Source organism: Bos javanicus, chromosome 1 (assembly GCF_032452875.1).
Source record: "Bos javanicus breed banteng chromosome 1, ARS-OSU_banteng_1.0, whole genome shotgun sequence".
NCBI lineage: Eukaryota > Metazoa > Chordata > Mammalia > Artiodactyla > Bovidae > Bos > Bos javanicus.
In genome coordinates, this window is record NC_083868.1 from 108,173,003 (window position 1) to 108,193,921 (window position 20,919).

At 41.5% G+C, this 20,919-nt stretch overlaps 1 protein-coding gene across 1 annotated transcript in view; it reads right to left on the reverse strand.

Annotated features, from left to right (window-relative positions):
* IQCJ (IQ motif containing J) overlaps nt 1-20,919 on the reverse strand; it is a 252,176-nt gene that overhangs the window by 39,793 nt on the left and 191,464 nt on the right. The window contains exons 3-4 of the mRNA XM_061425798.1: nt 14,363-14,443; nt 1,140-1,275 (exon numbers count right to left, since the gene is read on the reverse strand). Of these exons, the coding sequence (XP_061281782.1) occupies nt 1,140-1,275; nt 14,363-14,443 (217 nt within the window). The remainder of the gene's footprint in view (nt 1-1,139; nt 1,276-14,362; nt 14,444-20,919) is intronic.

Consider the following 20,919-nt stretch of genomic DNA (forward strand, 5'->3'; position numbering starts at 1 on the left):
TTCACAGTATTCCATTTCTAATGCCAGCTAAAAATAGATCTTCTGCCACCATTATTTCCACAGCTATAAACTTAACTTGCTTCTCTCTTTAGAATCTGTAACTAGATAAAGCCATTTATTAAAGAATATGTAATGCAATCATCTGAAAACATTTCAAAGTACCTTTGCTTGATCCCAATGTGAATGCATTATTTTGGCTGTTGGGAAGCATTTTTACAACCAAATAAACTTGATTACAAAGCAGTCAAGAATGATTTTTTAAAAAATAACAATACACGTGTATAGTTCATTTCTCTTCCTATTTCAGTACTCCAGTGACTATGGTAACTGATCACAATGGCTAAATCCACACAACTCTGTGTTACAATTGCCTAATCATTTATTTCCTTATACATTTGGTGTTTTGTTTTGTTTTTTTAAACAGAGGCTTCCCTCAAATTCCTCCATTCCTCAACCCTGTACTCCAGAGTTCTTAAACTAGTGGACCTGGGAAAATTGTGGTCTGCAGGCATGGTCTATTTACATTTAAAATTTTCTTACTGATTGCCAACATTTAAAAATCTTCTGAAGAAGGAAAATGATCTCTGGCAACACTTGGCAACATACTTCCAGGAGCCGGGGGAGGTGTGTGTGTGGCGGGGGTGGGGGGGGGGAGTGTCCCTTTAGGTGAGCCAGTCACAACTCTCCCCATCAGTCACATAGGTTACTTACCCAGCCCTGAAAGCCTTTAAGATGCAATCTCTGAATCCAAGACCCCTTTCAGTTCTTCTCCTAAAAGTTCTCTTTAAAATCCTAGTAACCAAGCTAATCTATCCTATTTGTGCCACAAAAGGCTGCCAACAGCACAGATTAAAAGGAACACACTATCATCAAGAAAAGTAAAAAGTAACAGAGGAATGCCAACACACAAATGCATAGTTTAGACTGATTTCAAATGCAGTCACTTCCCTAAGCCTTGATAAAGTTCTCTTTGCCTTCATGACCCACATCTTTGAGATGACAAAACCCTCACCATAGCAAACAAGCAACTTGTAGATCACAAACCACCTGCTCACATCCCCAGATTCCTCTCTTGGAGCCAAAGCCCTGGAGACCAGATGACTGGCCAACCAAGTCATGAGAAGGACATGTGCACTCACGGGTGTGCTGCTATCGGAGAAGGTGTTCATGCTGACAGAGCTGCTCAGCTTGTCCGAGGACACGGAGGGCGGGGAGGGGCTCCGCTTCTCCGGGGGCTCCTGCCGCTGCAGGTATTCACGCCATGCTCGCTGAATGCTGCCAAAAACAAACAAAAAGCACAGGCACCGTCACTTTAGTCATAGACTCAGACTCTGACAAGCACGAGGATTCCAAAGGAATTGACTTTGACCAGGAACCTCAAGCACATGGAGCGTGACATGGGAAGTCAGAAGACCTGGACTGTCTCTGTTATTGGTTTGACTTTCACAAGCTTACCTGAACTAAACCAGTCTATAAGAAATAACTTAGAAAAAGTCATCTGTCAAAGTGCAATCAGTTTGCACATGTAAATGTACATGCTTCGACTTATGGGACACAAAACCTTTCAATTTCTCATCACTTTTTCAAGTGAGAATAATAAATTATTGTTGAAAGAACTGTTCTGCGCCAGAGTCAGCACTTGGCTCTGGATAGAGGAGACAGCACAGCCCTAGGGGGGCCATTCACACAGACTTCAAGGTGAAGGGCGTTCCATGATGTTAGATGGTATAGTCTATGTGACCAAATGCATTGGCTCTGCTCTGGGACAAGACAGGCAAGTGCCCTGCGGTCATGGATTTTACATACTGTGGAAGGAAACCGGTAGTGTATGATGAATAAACAAAGACATGGACAGAGAAGACAAAAATATTTCAAACTGTTATGTACTATTTTCAGAAAATTAACTCATGATTAGGTGGCTTCTTGAGATTTCACCCAAGGAAGTTTTTTATGTCCTGTGGTTAGTAACTCTCAAAAGAGTCATCTTCTGATCTGAATAACAGAAACCTCTTCTTCATTCTTGCCTGGAAAATCCCCTGGAGGGAGGAGCCTGGTAGGCTACAGTCTATGGGGTCGCAAAGAGTCGGACACGACTGAGTAACTTCACTTTACTTCACTTCTTCATGAAAGCTAAGTGACTTTTCTCCATTTGGACTAGTTTCTAATCTTTGAAGAGATTAATATCTAGATTTTCACATGTGACCAGGGAACTGAATCTGTTTTCTCCTGGGCGTTGCTAGACATGAACACCAATTGTCGGGATTCAGCTTTTGAAAATAGTTTTAAATGGCTGTGCTGATTCTCTCATGATCTCTTCTCAACTCCTGGAAGCATTTGATCTTCTTCAATTCTTCCACATACAAACAAAGTTACTGAAGGTGTTTTTGTATAAACAAACATTTGTTTTCATTTGGCTAGAATAGTTCAGAAACTGTCCATTCTCAATAATCAGAGAACATAAAGAACACATACACATTTGTATGTGTTCCCTCATTTATTAAGGCTTTGTGAGTTATAATGTTCAAGGAAAAGTCCAGAAACTACAGTGAAACAACCCAGGGATCAGAGGCCAATTTTCCCTGCTGGGGCCCTTGGTCATAGATGGTCACTGTTTTCTTATTTAATGTCTTCTCAAAATATACACTTATTTATTTTCCTTTGGTTTAAAATTTTAAACAGGATCTCAGACAGACTCCTGTAAGATTAAGAGGGTCCTGTAAGGGTGGCTGAGTGTGGTAATCCTATTGTTTCTTCTGGGATGCATTTTACTAAGGGAGTATCAAACTTTTGGCAGCTAATTTCCATGTCATCCAAAGTGCTTGAAGCGCTGGGCAACTGCCAGAGCACTGCTGAAAAGTTCTGCTACTTTTGGACACCTACAGCTTGTAAACCTGCCCATCAAGGACTTAAAAGCATGTGATTTTTTTTTAAGTAACTTAAAAAATAGAGAATACTGACAACTCATAGGATACCCACACGTTTATAGGACATGAAGTATTCCTCTCTCTAAGCCCCACTTTTTAATTGTCTTGGTTATTCAGAAAATATAGAACGAAGATATAGTAGCCTTTTGAGAAGTTGGGCTTCCCTTGTGGTTCAGCTGGTAAAGAATCCACCTGGGAGATTCTTCCCACCTGCGGGAAACCTGGGTTCAATCTCTGGGTTGGGAAGATCCCCTGGAGAAGGCAAAGGCTACCCACTCCAGTATTCTGGCCTGGAGAATTCCATGGCCTGTATAGTCCATGGGGGTCTCAAACAGTTCGACAAGACTGAGCGACTTTCATTTTGAGAAGTTATATTTTAGCATGATGCACAGCAGGGGGCAGCATGACACCTTCAAAAAAACAAAACAAAACAAAACAAAACACTGCTGGACAAAAACCCAGGTGAGATCTGCAAAGAATTTAAAGCATTTTCTTCTCCTTTGTAGTTCTATGGGATCTGGAAAATGACATACCAGTTTTCCTTAAGTCAAAGATTAAGAAGAGAGTATTCTCCCCTTCGAAGTGGAAGGATATCCTCTTCTTTTCTTAATTGATAAAATGTGACATTTGTTGTTTGTTGTTTATTCTCTAGTTAGTATCCAACTCTTTGTGACCCCATGGACTGCAGCACACCAGGCTTCCCTATCCTTCAGTATTTCCGAGTTCGCTCAAACTAATGTCCAATGAATAGGGGATGCCATCCAACCATCTCATCCTCTGTTCAGTTCAGTTCAGTTCAGTCGCTCAGTCGTGTCCCACTCTTTGCAACCCCATGAATTGCAGCACACCAGGCCTCTGTGTCCATCACCAATTCCCGGAGTTCACTCAAACTCACGTCCATTGAGTTGGTGATGCCATCCAGCCATCTCATCCTCTGTCGTCCCCTTCTCCTCCTGCCCCTAATCCCTCCCAGCATCAGGGTCTTTTTCAATGAGTCAACTTTTTGCATGAGTTGGCCAAAGTATTGGAGTTTCAGCTTCAACATCAGTCCCTCCAATGAACACCCAACACTGATTTCCTTTAGGATGGACTGGTTGGATCTCCTTGCACTCCAAGGGACTCTCAAGAGTCTTCTCCAACACCACAGTTCAAAAGCATCAATTCTTCAGCGCTCAGCTTTCTTCACAGTCCAACTCTCACATCCATACATGACCACTGGAAAAACCATAGCCTTGACTAGACAGACCTTTATTGGCAAAGTAATGTCTCTGCTTTTGACTATGCTATCTAGGTTGGTCATAACTTTCCTTTCAAGGAGTAAGCATCTTTTAATTTCATGGCTGCAATCACCATCTGCAGTGATTTTGGAGCCCAAAAAAATAAAGTCTGACACTGTTTCCACTGTTTCCCCAATCTATTTGCCATGAAGTGATGGGACCAGATGCCATGATCTTCGTTTTCTGAATGTTGAGCTTTAAGCCAACTTTTTCACTCTCCTCTTTCACTTTCATCAAGAGGCTCTTTAGTTCCTCTTCACTTTCTGCCATAAGGGTGGTATCATCTGCATATCTGAGGTTATTGATATTTCTCCTGGCAATCTTGATTCCAGCTTGTGCTTCTTCCAGCCCAGCGTCTCATGATGTACTCTGCATAGAAGTTAAATAAGCAGGGTGACAATATATAGCCTTGACGTACTCCTTTTCCTATTTGGAACCAGTCTGTTGTTCCATGTCCAGTTCTAACTGTTGCTTCCTGACCTGCAAACAGGTTTCTCAAGAGGCAGGTCAGGTGCTCTGGTATTCCCATCTCTTTCAGAATTTTCCACAGTTTATTGTGATCCACACAGTCAAAGGCTTTGGTATAGTCAATAAAGCAGAAATAGATGCTTTTCTGGAACTCTCTTGCTTTTTCGATGATCCAGAGGATGTTGGCAATTTGATCTCTGGTTCTTCTGCCTTTTCTAAAACCAGCTTGAACATCTGGAAGTCATGGTTCACGTATTGCTGAAGCCTGGCTTGGAGAATTTTGAGCATTGCTTTACTAGCGTGTGAGATGAGTGCAATTGTGCAGTAGTTTGAGCGTTCTTTGGCATTGCCTTTCTTTGGGATTGGAATGAAAACTGACCTTTTCCAGTCCTGTGGCTACTGCTGAGTTTTCCAAATTTGCTGGCATTTTGAGTGCAGCACTTTCACAGCATCACCTTTCAGGATTTGAAATAGCTCAACTGGAATTCCATCACCTCCACTAGCTTTGTTCGTAGTGATGCTTTCTAAGGCCCACTTGACTTCACATTCCAGGATGTCTGGCTCTAGGTGAGTGATCACACCATCGTGATTATCTCAGTCATGAAGATCTTTTTTGTACAGTTCTTCTGTGTATTCTTGCCACCTCTTCTTAATATCTTCTGCCTCTGTTAGGTCCATACCATTTCTGTCCTTTATCGAACCCATCTTTGCATGAAATTTCCCTTGTTATCTCTAATTTTCTTGAAGAGATCTCTAGTCTTTCCCATTCTGTTGTTTTCCTCTATTTCCTTGCATTGATCACTGACGAAGACTTTCTCACCTCTCCTTGCCATTCTTTGGAACTCCTCAGCCCCTTTCTATTCCTGCCCTCAATCTTTCCCAGCATCAGAATCTTATATATACAAATGCCTTTAAAATAGGCATTAAAATCATCTATTGGTATAAGCCCACTCACTTCCTTAATTAAAAAGCTATTTCAATTTTTTAATATTTACCTTATTATCCTTGTCTACATATACGAAAACAGTTTTACTTAGTCTAAAGCATATTATATTTCGTTCTTTTTTCTTTAAATTTAGGGGTCAAAAATGAAAGGCCAGTCACATCACTTTAGGCTGCTATTCTAAATTGCTATACTATTTCTTTTGAATGGTAGAGCCTTGCTATTATTACTCTCTGAATCATAGAAAAGTATTTGCATCATACATTTACTCCTCTTTGCACTGATATGATGTTCATAGATTAAATTAGTCTAATATTAGCCCTCAGAATACCATCTCTAAATGTTATTTTACTGTAGGAAAGAATTAAAATGCAGAGGCATTTGTCCCTCGGTCAAAGGGAATGACTTTCACTCTCTTATTCCAGCTTTATCACAATTTCTACTCACAAGTCTCCTTTACGGCTGCAGTGGAAACCCTGAACACTAACTACCTTGACATTTTTACTTCTGAAACTAAGCAATACCATCAATATAATGCTTTAAAAGCTGGTTGCAGAGAGGGAGCACTCTCTGTGTGTTCCCATATGTTGAATTATAAATAAAGTGTAGAAATTTACTTCAAAAGAGATGATAAATACATTTTTCAATTTCTTTGCCAGCTCAATTCCGATTTATCTTCCCTTGTCTCAGGGACAGCATAATCATCTGCCTCTACCCTACCTCGTCAGTTTCACAGGGTGGTGCTTCTCTCCCACACTCACAGCTACTTGGGTACTTACAGCCTGGGCAGTTCTGGTCATCTCTGGATGTCCTTACAGAGAAGAGCAGCAGAGAACACTCTGAGAGTTGGGATGCTTAGAGGAGGTTCGAGGGAGTCCTGGTTTTCAATTGGTTTTCAAGGATGGATGGGATTTAGACTGCTAGGGAGGAAGAGGAAAAGACCTTGGACAAAGGCATGGAAGTGAAGGTACCTGGTAGGATGCAGGAGGATCCCAGAAATGACAGCAGAGCATAAGGTTATGAAGATAGGAAGAGGATCCCGATGTCGATGGGGTCAGGTGGGGGCAAGACTGGGCAATACCTGTCCCTTGTGAGGGGGAATCCCCCATCAAGGCACAGTCCGTAGTTACCAGACCTTTTCAAAGGCAGCCAGAAATCTGGATTCTTGTGTAAAACTTACTAAATAATTTAAAAAATACTTTATTACCCAAAGTAAGTGGAATTTGAGGATGAGAAAAGAGGGCACCATCAAAGAAAAGACAAGTCTAAGTATCTTAGGAAACGATTTTATACAGCTCTTTTTGTGTGCATTCTCCCAATCAGCCCTACCACATGTGGGCTGTCGGGAAGGCTCCACTAATATTATTATCATAGTGGTAGGTTTTGCCTGCCCAACATTAACTTCTCCTTCTCTTGGTTCCAGCACCCATTTCTCCACGGGGACCCACCAACCCTCAACCAATGAGCTATGAATGAGGCAGATCCCACCCCTCCACTGTAGAGAGCAGCTTGTGTGCCAGACTGAACACCCAGAGGGCAGCGATTGGTTCATAGAAGCTCACATGGCTCAAGCCAGGCAACAAGAGGCTACAGAAAGAGAAGCCCCCTCTTGCACCTGGAGGTTTGCAATTGGTAACCTTGAGCTATCCATGACCAGTTTGCTACAATCTTGGGAGAGAATGAAGAGAGAAGAGCTTACAGAAGACAGAGATGCCTGGTGACTGTGCCCCTTGGATGTTTATGTTAGGTAATATAATAAAAAATCTCTTTTTTTATATACAAGTTAGAGTTGAGTTTCTGTTACTTGCAACTACCAGTTTCTATGTATTAGATGAAACAGCCCCTTCTCCCAGTCTTGAAGGGTTGGCCTTGTGTAGGAGATAAACCTTATCATTCAACCTTGCCCCAGCTCTTGATTGTCTCCCAAGCTTCTGCTTATCCAAACAACCCATTTCATTTTTAATAACTCCCAGTAGCTAAGGGTGTGCCCACACAGGAGACGTGGGTTCAGTCCCTGGGTCAGGAAGATCCCCTTGAGGAGGAAATGGCAACCCACTCCAGTATTCTTGCCTGGAAAATCCTATGGACAGAGGAGCCTGGCGGGCTTCAGTCCATGGGGTTGCAGAGAATCAGACATGCCTGAATGACTGAGAACACACACACAGACCAGTGAGTGCCACAAAGGGGAGGATCTCAGTCAGCACCTAGATTTGGACTCATTGGAAGCTAGACCCTCAGAAAGCAGCTTTCAAAAAAGTACAAATACACACAGTCTTGTGGGACCATGAGCACAAGCCCTGCTGGCCTCCAGAGCCAGGAAGGGATCAAGGGGTAACATTCCCTGGGTGGCAGTCACAATAACCAGGGTGTGCATACTCAATTGCTTCAGCCGTGTCCTACTCTTCTGGGACCCCATAGACTGTAGCCCACCAAGCTCCTCTGTCCATGGAAATCCCAGGCAAGAATACTGGAGTAGGTGGCCATGCCCTCCTCCAGGGGATCTTCCCAACCCAGGGATCAAACCCGAGGCTCCTGAGTCTTCTGCATTGTGGGAAGATTCTTTATCCACTGAGTCACCAAGGAAGCCCAATATCCAGGGCACCAGATGTAAAAACTGGGGCCCCAGACACTCACAAGAGCTCCTCTGCAAGAGACGCTGAAGCTTTGGAGTATGGCCGAGGGGCAACTTGAAGATTAGTGCCCACCCCCCAATGTCTCAGGAAAGGTTTACAGTCAGCCCTTAGATGTGCACTTAATTAGAAGCCTCCTGTTTCACATCAAGACTGAGCTCTTGGCTCTGCTCCCTCTCGCTGTGCCCTGGGAGAGGTAACTGTTTATAAGAACACTTTCTCCATTGGTTGTGGTCCATATCCTACTCCTCTGCTATAAAAGGGAGACTGTGTGCTGGGGCTGACCAGCTTTCAAATCAGCAAATGAGTTCTTTGACATGAAGTCTGGGCACTTTTTTAAAGGATGCTTCTGTGCTGAGCCCTGGAGTGGGTGAATCTGCACACAGGCTCTTTAAGAGAGGTTCCTCAGTTCACCATAACCTCTAGGATCTCGTGAGCATGAGCCAAATGGTCCTCAAAGCCAAATGCTTGGGGAACTCATCTCTCAGGGGCCAGTCATGACAGTTGGGGTGTTCAATGCAGAGTATAACTCTTTGTCTCCTCAGAGAGAAGCGCAAGATTTTGAGTGCACTCCCAAATAGGAGTCATCACACCAGCGTTTCATGGAGAGATTGTGTCTCAGCCTTTCCTATCCACTTTGATGTGGTTTCCCTCTTGTCTGCCCAATATGAAGGGGTCACTCCACCAGTTTTTAATTTTCCCTCTGAGAGGGAATTGTTCCATTCATAGTTGTGGGTTCAGTGTGTCTGTGGGAGGACATAGTTCAGGATCTTTGTGTGTTGATGTCTTGAAACAAAACCTCGTGGAAACTAAACATGTTTGCACATGCTTAGTCACTCAATCGTGTCTGACTCTTTGAGACCCTTAGGGACTGTAGCCCTCCAGGCTCCTCTGTCCATGGGATTCTCCAGGTAAGAATACTGGAGTGGGTTGCCATGCCCTTCTCCAGGGGATCTTCTCAACTCAAGGACTGATCTTGGATATCCTGCATTGCAGGCAGATTAGAGTGATGTAGGTTCTTGCTCAGTTTTACTTCTTATTAGCTGTGGCCTTGGGAAAAGTACTCAACTTTCAGGCCTACACTTTGCTGATGCACAAAATGGGAACAACAATAATGTTTCCATATTCTTGCAAGGAGTCAAAGATATGGTATTTATATTTACGTCACTTAGCCCCAAACTTGACAAATAGTGGTTCTAGATAAATCACTATAATTACTTAAGAAAACCAGACACTTTCAAATATTTTTAAGTAATAGGTGCAAATCATAAGGGCTTCCCTGGTGGCTTAGTGGTAAAGAAACTGCCTGCCAATTCAAGAGGTTCAAATTCCGTCCCTGGGACAGGAAATCCCCTGGAAGAGGAAATGACAACCTACTCCAGGATTCTTGCTGGGAGAATCCTATGGACAGAGGGGTCTGGTGGGCTGCAGCATATGATATACTGGATTTCTGAGGATCTTTACAGGAAATATTTTATTAGCCCAATTTGATATAAAAATATGTTTAGAAAAGGTACAATTGCATGGGGAAGACACACTAGTGTAAATGTTTTTCTTAGATTTTCTCATTGAAAGCTCACTACAATCTTTTAAGATATGGTTCGTATTCTCATTTTATAGAAGAATGCAATGAAGGCCCAGATAGGTAAGCAATGCTCCCAAGGCCACTCAGCAGACAAGGAGCAGGGCTGGGATTTGAACCTAGGGTGCTCTAGCTTCAAAGTCTGCTCTCTTAACCCCTCACCCCTCATGGCTTCTTTTAATGAAATTTAAACAAAATTTTGACAAATTGATAGGCAGTACTTTCAAACAAAGGCACTTCGGGTTTTACTGAGATTTGAGTTTGACTTATTTGGGGAATTGTCTTCCTTCTCAAGACTATGTCTGTCTGTCTCTGTCTCTCTCCCTTTTAGAGTCGAACTGTTATTTCATCACTAAATAAAATATACTAATAAAAAATAAGGAGAGGAATTGATCATATTTAATGAGAAGACTTTTAAAAGATGATTAGTATTTGGTAGATCTTTATGTTATTCCATCACAAAATAAACATATTGTTAAAAACATAAAGAGACAGACCACACAGAGTTAATAATCAAGTTTTAAATGATGGCCTGTGTTCAGAAGATGCACTTTTGGTCTCACTGCAACATGCAAGGAGTGACCCTGATGTGAAGGGCAGGGATTTGAAGGGGTTTGGAGGGTCCATTTCCTTCCTCTGCAGCCAGGCCTCCCTGCTAAAGCCTGCACTTCTCTGCTGTGCACACTCATTCCCAGACCCTTGGGCAGCCTTGGCCCTAGCTCAAACCTTGTGACAACCTAGAGGGCTGGGATGGGGTGGGAGGTGGGAGGAGATGGGACAGGACATATGTGTACCTATGGCTGATTCATGTTGATGTATGGCAGAAACCAACATAATATTGCAAAGCAAATATCCTTCAATTAAAAACAATTTTTTAAAGAATACTTTGTGTCTTAGGGCTGCATAAGAGCATCTGTCATGGTGCTTTCACTATGACTTTTGCTTTCACTAAGTTTTCTGACTTAAGAGGCTTTCCTTTGCTTGATCTTCCTGCCTTTCACCTCCCCAAAGTGACTTTTTATTAGTAGCTGTGCAATCCTGATTGCTTTCGCCCTTTTGACGCAGTTCTTTGATCCTCTGAGTCTAAAACACAAAATTACCTCTTAACGGCGGCATTCTTGAGCCAGGGGATTTGCTCTTCCTGACATTTCCTCTAAATTCCACTCTCAGCACACTTGTTCTTTCCCCAACAGGCCTCTAATTCCTTCCAGGGGGCAAATACTTTGCATTGCCACCTACTGGTTGCGGTGGTTTAGTCTCTAAGTGAAGTGAAGTCGCTTAGTTGTGTCCAACTCTTTGAGACCCCATGGACTGTAGCCCACCAGGCTCCTCCATCCATGAAATTTTCTAGGCAAGAGTACTGGAATGGGCTGCCATTTCCTTCTCCAGGGGATCTTCCCAACCTGGGGATCAAACCCACGTCTCCTGCATTGCAGGCAGATGCTTTACCATCTGAGCCACCAGAGAATCATTTCACTAAACCTCCTAGCAAAGCAAGGTTCCCCCAAACTACTATTAATTAAATGAACAGGAGTCTAGATTTTTGTCTTTTTCTTTAAGGCCCCTGACGAGGCCTATGGTGTACTTTCCTGACTAAGGACTAAGTCTCTAAGTCATGTCTAATTCTTTGTGACCCTGTGGACTGCAGCTTGCCAGGTTCTTCTGTCCATGGGATTTTCCAGGCAAGAATACTGGAGTGTGTTGCCATTTCCTTCTCCAGGGGATCTTCCCCATTCATGGATTGAACCTGGGTCTCCTGCATTGCTGGCAGATGCTTTACCAAGTGAACCGCCAGGGATGTGCTCTTATCAAACTGCCTCCTTTTAATGTTGTCCTGAGTGTGAAGGAATGACTGAGGTCCTTTCCTGCTCCTACTGACCCCCACCAGAGATTGGCCTGCCAAAGTACATCCCATCTCAGGGCTTGCAGGGGCTGGACCGTCCAGAAAATCTTCATTGGAACCTACTTCTCTCTTCTCATTAGGGAGGGGATTGAAGAGTCTACAGGAAAGCAAATGTTACGATGTAATAACCCCAGCTTCTCCTTCTCCTCATACCTCTTCTACATGGGAAAGATAGGTTTCCAGCTGGTTCCCACCAAGAGAAGACAGAAGACCATACAGAAAGCTTGTGAAGTTTGACAGTAACTCTGGAACATGGAATAAAACATCACCTTTCATACCCAAGGCTCTGTAGGTCTAAAGGTCCCTTGAGAAGCAGGAATGGGTGTATGCCAAGGTATTCCTTGTTGAGAATGCCAAGGTCAGCCTGGGGAAGACCACCAGCAAAGCAAGAGACACAATGAGGGGTGCAACCCACACCACAGGTAGGGGCTCAGGGGAGACCCAGCGACCCTTCCCACAGAGTCCCAACTCTTTTAAGGAAGGAACTGCCTAGGGTGTGAAAGCTCACCATCAACAGGAAACCTGGAGCAGCCTTGATGCTTAGCCCTCAGAGGGTGGGAGAGGTGGCACCAGAAGGGGAGGAGAGGAGAAAGGAGGGGTGACAGGGAAAGAGAAAGAGGAGAGGGAAGGGAAGGGAGCCGGCTGCACAGCTGTGGGGAAGATATAATGCATGTAGAGGGGAGGTGTTCAAACTGTCACGAGAGTTAGGAATTTAATAACCAGATTAGACAAGAGTCACTGAACTGGAGTCAATTCTCTGATGGGACTCAAATTCCATTATTGGGTAAGATTAAGTTTTCTCTCCCTCATCCCCCTCCACTGAGTAGAAATGGGGTTCAGAGTTATTAGAAGAGATAAAACCATTCTGTTTGCACCTCACTGAGCTGAGACTCCTCCATCATACCAGCTACACATAAAATCCCAGATTCTCAGAGCTACTGGGCTCTTAGGCACAGAGATTCTTTTTGTTCTTTGCCTGCTCCTCTCTCTGGCACCTGCCCCTCTGTCTCTACAGATTGGAGAAGATGAAAACTAAAAAAGACCAGGGAGGTTTCTTAACTTAATTTCAGCATACAAATTAATCACTTTAATTTTTCACACAGCCAGCCTTCCTTTCCAGTGCTTTTTCAGTTAAGAGAACGTTATCTTAATGAGAAAATTCCTAACAATAAAGCAACCTATGTTTGGAAACTAGCATCTTATGGAACGAGGCTGACACACGGCTTACATAAAACGATTTGGTAGCCTGATTCATTATTCACTTAGTAAGTGTGACACACAGCTCCTTAGCAGGGGGCCTGACTGGTTGAGAAGCCACATCTGAACTTTACGTTGAGAGGCAGCCCTGTGTGCTCACTCAGAGGCAAGCTTTTTACTGATAACCAAGGTTAATGTAGATTTATAGGGGTGTGTATTCATATTTGCTTTTATCCAGCAGGATATTATATATCTGCATCATTTCTGTTTCAATTCCTACATTCAGCAATGGCTTACTTTTTCAAAGTTGTACACCTCAATGCTCCCCTCTTCAAGGTGACTTCTTTCCTAAAAGATTCCTCTTTGGGCTTTTTGCAAATGATCAGTGTTCCTGACCAAGCACAGACATGTTCAGATTTTCTAGATACATGCTTTTCAGAGTGTTAAGCTGTGTGTGTGTGTGTGTGTGTGTGTGTGTGAGAGAGAGAGAGAGAGAGAGGAAGAGGGAAGGAGGGAAGGAAGGTGAGGGAAAGGGGGAGAGAGAGAGAGAAAGACTATATACACTCACTGGTAATGCTCATAACTTATCCCCAAAGAAAAAATCTGAATGGGAAAGGATCACAGAGTACAAACATAAACAGTTTAAAATTGCTTCTAAAGTGACTATTTGGAGAAGGAAATGGCAACCCATTCCAGTATTCTTGCTTAGAGAGTCCCATGGACAGAGCAGCCTGGCAGGCTAGAGTCCATGGGGTCACAAGACTCGGACACGACTTAGTGACTAAACCAACCAGCCAACCAAAGTGACTATGATGGGTCCTTTCTTAATAAAGTTTTAGAAGGTTGTTATTTTGTTCTAGAATACAGCCTGTCCGTCTTTGGATCTCATTAGTTTTATTTTTGTTAACACTGAGGTGTATATACCAGTATATTTATGCTTTAGTCACTTGCAGTGGGAGAAGGAGAATCTCATTAGGCCATATTAAGAGAGAATAAGAAAGGAAAGGACAAGAAGTGAGGAGGAAAAGGAAAGGATTTTTTCTTAAAATAACTGGACAAGAGTTGGACTGGAAACAGAAGGAAGAGGGTGGAAAGCGTGTATGTGTGTAAAAGACATGGTCTAAGGTGGAATAAACCAAGTTACGGAGAAGAAAGGCAGTGACAAATATTAGTGAGATCTGAAGAATGTTACTTTGCCTGAAAGGGAAACAAAGTGATGGCCATCAAATACTTCCCTATGTTATCCATTAATGGTGCTGTGTGCTCAAAACAGCTTTGTTGCTACTTACAACTGGGAAGAAATACTGTGTAATATATAAATATAAATGTGAATAAATGTGTGATTCTTATACCCATGAACTCCAGAATAGTTCATAGATTAATAGAGTAAGAACTGTGAAAACACAAAAATTTTAATGTGAACTTTAAAATAACTTACATTTTCACCTTGGAGTCCAAGGGCTGTAGATTGAGGTGACACTTTTGAATGTTATTCTCCACATCCATGGCCAGTTGGTGACTACAAACAGAAATAATGCCTCAATATAAATGAATCCATAAAGCTGTCATCAATAAAAGTGCCAATTTAAATTTAATTGACAAAACAAGTACATATGCACTTTTGTTCATTTTATTAATACAGTCCTAAAAGTTCTGATTGATGGATAGTAGATAAATAACCATATCATAGAAAGAAAATGTGGTTTTGCCTTTTAACATTGCTTTTCTTTTTATTTCTACCACTTAGCTCAACATTCATATCTAAGGCATGTAAATCATTTACACAAAGACAAAGGCAGAATATTAAACTGTTTCAGAGGAATAAAAGCCATGAGTAGAATGTGAGCCCATGGTATTGTCCAACTAGTAAGTTGTAGAGAGAGTCTCATTCATTCCCAGTGGTGTCACTACCACTGAACCTTTTCTCCTTTCATTCTGTAAGCTTTTTCAGAGCTCCCACTATGAACAAAGCGTCAGTCAGCCCTGGATAAAGATGGAGGAACTGTGAATATATGCCATTGCTCCTATGAACCTAGGACAACCACTGGGTGCTACAATGGTCAAGGAAGACTATAGCCGCTATGCTGGGTCTTGAAGAATGGACAGGGATTAGTAAGTTAACATGTAAAGGTAATGCCTATGAGGAAGATCCTAAAAGATGATGCTGTTAAAGTGTTGCACTCAATATGCCAGCAAATTTGGAAAACTCAGCAGTGGCCACAGGACTGGAAAAGGTCAGTTTTCATTCCAATCTCAAAGAAAGGCAATGCCAAAGAATGCTCAAACTACCAAGCAATTGTACTCATCTCACATGCTAGCAAAGTAATGCTGAAAATTCTCCAAGTAAGGCTTCAACAGTACATGAACAGAGAACATCCAAATGTTCAAACTGGATTTAGAAAAAGCAGAGGAACCAGAGATCAAATTGCCAACATTCACTGGGTCATAGAAAAGGCAAGAAAATTAAATTTTAAAAATCTACTTAAAAATCTACCAGGCTAAAGCCTTTACTGTGTGGATCATAACAAACTGTGAAAAATTCTTCAAGAGATGGGAATACCAGACCACCTTATCTGCCTCCTGAGAAATCTGTATGCAGGTCAAGAAGCAACAGTTACAAGTGGACATGGAACAATGGGCTAGTTCCAAATCGAGAAAGGAGCAGCTCAAAGCTGTATATTGTCAACCTGCTTATTTAACTTATATGCAGAGTACATCATGCAAAATGCCGGGCTGGATAAAACACACACTGGAATCAAGATTGCTGGGAGAAACATCAATAACCTCAGATACACGGATGACACCATGCTTACGGCAGAAAGCGAAGAGGAACTAAAGAACCTCTCAATGAAAGTGAAAGAGAATGAAAAAGCTGGCTTAAAACTCAACATTCAAAAAACTAAGATCATAGCATCTGGTCCCATCCCTTCATGGCAGATAGATGGGGACACAATGGAAACAGTGACAGACTTTATTTTCTTAGGTTCCAAAATCACTGCAGATGGTGACTGCAGCCATGAAATTAAAAGATGCTAGCTTCTTGGAATAAAAGCTATGACAAACCTAGACAGCATATTAAAAAGCAGAGACATTACTTTACTGATGAAGTTTGTATAGTCAAAGCTATAGTTTTTCCAGTAGTCATGTATGGATGTGAGAATTAGACCATAAAGAAAGTTGAGTGTCAAAGAATCGATGTTTTTGAACTGTGATGTTGGAGAAGACTCTTGAGAGTCCCTTGGACTGCAAAGAGATCCAACCAGGCAATCCTAAAGGAAATCAATCCTGAGTGTTCACTGGAAGGACTGATGCTAAAGTTGACGCTCCAATACTTTGGCCACCTGATGCGAAGAACTGACTCATTGGAAAAGACTCTGATACTGGGAAAGATTGAAGGCAGGAGAAGGGGATGACAGAGGATGAGATAGTCGGGTGGCATCACCAACTCAATGGACATGAGTTTAAGCAAGCGCTGGGAATTGGCAAAGAACAGGGAACCCTGGCATGCTGCAGTCCATGGGGTCACAAACAGTCAGACACAACTGAGCAACTGAACTCAACTGATGAGGAAGATATTAAAATAAAGGAGTAAAATCCAAAGAAAACAAAAACACTAATTTAAAAAGATACTGCTGCACACTCCCCAATGTTCATGACAGCATTATTTACAATAACCAAGATGGAGAAGTAACCTAAGTGTCCACCAAAAGATGAATGGATAAAGAAGATGAGGTATATACATACAGTGAAATACTATTCTGCTATAAAAAGAATGACATCTTGTCCTTTGCAACAACATGGATGGACCTGGAGGGTATTATGCTTAATGAATAAGTCAAAGACATAATGTATTGTTATCACTTAGATGCTGAATCTAAAACATAAAACACATGAGTGGATATAACAAAGCAGAAGCAGAGGATTACAAGGTACAAACTACTCTTAATATGTACGAAGTAAATAAGCTACAAGAATATATTTTACAGCACAAGGAATACAGACAATATTTTATAATAACTTTAAATGTACTATAATCTATAGAATTGTAAATCATTATGTTGCACACCTAAAATTAATATAATATTGTGAATTAACTAAGTATCAATTAAAAATTAGGTCACTGATTCCAGAAACACAACCCAGGCAGGACTAAATCCCACTGAGATCCCATTCTGAAGGCGTGAGAATAGGGAGAGGAGGGCAGGAAGCTATTGACCTGGCCATGCAGGTAAGGGGATCTGGGATGCAGCTATTGGTCGGGCCCAGTTAGATCCGGTATCTTTCTACACCACCTTAAGGATCTTGTTCACCTGTGACTTTATTGTTCACCTACAAACAAAATGATTCATTGAAAGTGACTCTACTGACATTATTGGGACCTCTGATGGCAATTTATTTCCATGACTGTGAGCATCAAACTAAACAAATGAATGTTTTCTTTCATTGAAATGATGACTTGAAGTGCCATTGTTAAATGATTATAAAAGTGACCTATGTTCTTTGGAAAAAAAGAGTAGAAGTGAAATGTTCAGGCTATTTTTGAACAATAAAAAAAAAAATACTGTAGAAGGGGACAATACAAGTGGGAATAGAAGAGGAAATAAGTTTGTATAAGCAGAAAACTAATAGTCATTAGCCACACAATGTGTACAAAACACTGTTGTGACATTTTGCATGTATTACCTCATTTAGTTCTCCCAATGGCCTCTATTAGTCACGCATTATTTTCCATAGCATAGAGGTGAGAAATCTGAAGCTCAGAGAGGTTATGTGAAACTCAACAGAAATCACATTAAAACTCAACTCTTGCCACTACAAAGCACCGTTTGGAAGATTTTAATATCAGACTTTACTAAACTTCTACTGACTGTGGTTACCATAAAATATTTGACATCTAATCATGTGGTAATGGGTGTATGTGTATGTGTCCGTGTGTTTAAAACTGAAACAAAAGTTTCAGGAATTATGAATTCTCCAACTACATATAATGTACTCTGATATTTTTAAATTATATTTCAGATTTTTTAAAAGGTCAGTGGTGACCCAACAAATCAGTTTAACAAATCATCAGTGGATTGTGATCTACAGTTTGAAAAATGTTGCTACAGGGAAACAAAGAACTTGAAGCAGGAAAATGAGATAAATGGGATGTTTTAGAATGGCTTGTGGTGGGAGTGAGCAAGGAGAATGAAGGCAATCATTTAGCTGGGTATTCAAATTGGCCAGATAATAAAGACCAGGATTATAGTTACAGTAAAGAAGAGAAAAGGATAAGAAAAAAATTTGTGTAAGAGACATCATTAGAATAACGAATGTATTTTCTCCTCTCGAGAAAGGAATACCCAAGTGATGGGGAAAGCATGGTAGATTAGATATGGCCACTGCATGCTGCCAACAGCCCGACATACTGTTGTGGTTGCTCAAGTGGGGTGCTCAGGGGCAAGGGAAAAAACACCCTTGTCTTGTCTGTGCCACTGGTATTCAGGGTCCATTATTAACTTTATTTGCTCATTTAAAGTTATATTAAATGTCTCCTTTGTGCCAGGAATGATGCAAAACATGGGAGACACAATGATGAAAAGATTAGACATGGTTACTGTTCTTATGGTCCTACAGTTTAGGAGATGTATATTGAAAAAGTAACTAAAAATGTGGCAGATGTTATTAAAGGGCACCACAGAGACCTGAGCCAGTGGTGGTAGGCATGAAAAGTCTTATTTTTATAATTCTATGGTCTTGTGGGAACAACAGCCTTGTAAAAAGGATACTTTAAAATACTGTATTACTACAATAAGAAATTAACAATTTGGGCAATACAGATATACATGAAGTATTGTGGGACCTGTTGCTATACGCAGCAACCAAAGACAAGGCTCAAGTCCATAATGAGAACAATTTTTATAATATTAGCAAATTTGTTAATGTTTGTTAATTTATACATCCTCAGGAACTGATACACTATAAATACCAATAGGTTTAAACTAGAATGAACTTTAATATCAATAATTGCCAGTGGGTCATAAAGTGATTGAGGATTCCCAGGTAGCTCAGCTGGTAAAGTATCCTCCTGCAATGCAGGATACCCTGGTTCGATTTTTGGGTCAGGAAGTTCCCCTGGAGATGGGATACGCTAGCCACTCCAGTATTCTTGGACTTTACTGCTGACTCAGACAGTAAAGAATCCGCCTGCAATGTGGGAGACCTGGGTTTGATCCTTGGGTTGGGAAGATCCCCTGGAGGAGGGCATGGCAATCCAGAGAATCTCATGGACAGAGGAGCCTGGCAGGCTACAGTCTATGGATGGAGTCACAAAGAGTCAGACACGACTGAGTGACTAAGCACAGCACAATAAAATGATTATATTAATATGTCAGAAGACTGTGTGACTTGCAATCATGAATTTCCTATTCTCACACCCAGCCTGGCTCAATATTTACAAAAATAGCACTCAACCTAAGGTCTTAAGTTAATAAATGATTCTCAAAAACAACAGAGTCACAAGCAGCCGCCTTCCTGATTAATGGCCTTAGTAGTTGCTCTTCTCTGTTTATGGGCATATGCCAAACTTCACTGAGAGAAAGACAGACAGACAGACAGAGAGAAAAATGCACCCAAAGCTCCTGCATATGGTCTCAAGTAGAATAGAGTTGCCTTGGAGAAAGGAAATGGCAACCCACTCCAGCGTTCTTGCCTGGAGAATCCCAGGGACGGGGGAGCCTCATGGGCTGCCGTTGATGGGGTCGCACAGAGTCAGACACGACGGAAGTGACTTAGCAGCAGCAGCAGCAGCAGAATAAAGTTGCAGCCTCCCCTCCCTTCCTATCAACTGTCTACCACAAAATCCTGTTGAGCATTCAGAATAAATGTAATGTTCCAAGGGGGAATAACAGATCAACTGCCACGACACCACTATCGCTTAACTTATGGTCATTTCAAGTAGCTGAGATGATTTACATCAGCACCCAAGTCAGCTACAGCTATAATGAAATGCCTAATCTGCTCACTCAAAGTACCCCAATTTCTCAATCAAATTTGACAGCTTTCAAGGACACAGTGTGGCCCTGAAGTAGACCAGAATTCCAGGCAAATGGACGGAGCAGTTAGGACCAGCATGAAAGAGAAGCTTGCCCCGCAGGCCTGTGTGTTTTGAGAGAAGACTCTGAATCCCATCCCTCGAATTCCTCAATCATGACTGGGAAATACAAGCGTACAAAACAGATTGGCCATTTTCAGAAGCTTTTAGCTTTCTCGAGTTTCTAGAAAATTCAAGAGAAAAACAGAGGGCGGGCAATGAGGCAGAAGTCCACATACTGACCACTAGTCTTCGCATATCTTCTTGAGAGCACAGAGCTGGGAAAGATACATGCTGGTGTTAGCGAGGGGTTTAATACAGAGTAGTGGTCAGTTAGGAGGAAAAAACTTCTAGAGTTCACTTCCCACATTAAAATCAATAATGACAAAACAGCATAGTTAGATTTAAAAAGTAAATGAGCTGAGCTGAACATCACAGAGAAAGTGTGTCCTCAGAGAATTAAGCTAAATGAGATTATTGAATAACTAAAAAAAAAAAATCTAAAATATATGTAGACCACTGGTTCTCAACCTCAGATCCTCATTAGTATCACACAAAGGAAGCTTTCAATAAATACTTATTCTTGGACCTCAGTCCCAGGGCTTCATATTGGACTTGTCTGGGCTGGTATTTTTATTAAACTCCCTGGTGATTCGAAGTGTAGCCAGGATGAAGAACCACTGATTTAATGTCATTATAATACTAATTAATCTCCATAGAAGAAAAATCTTCTTTCTAGTTTCAGCCAAAAAGTTTTCATTTATCATTGTTTACAAATAGTGATGATGGTGATGAGAGAGAAGAGGAAAATCAAACTATTTTTTCTTCTTTATTCAAATTAATGAGAACCAGCATAACAAAGATAAATCAAATCCATAGATAAGTCAGCGTCTTCATTTGATCAAATGACCTGTTCTTCAAGT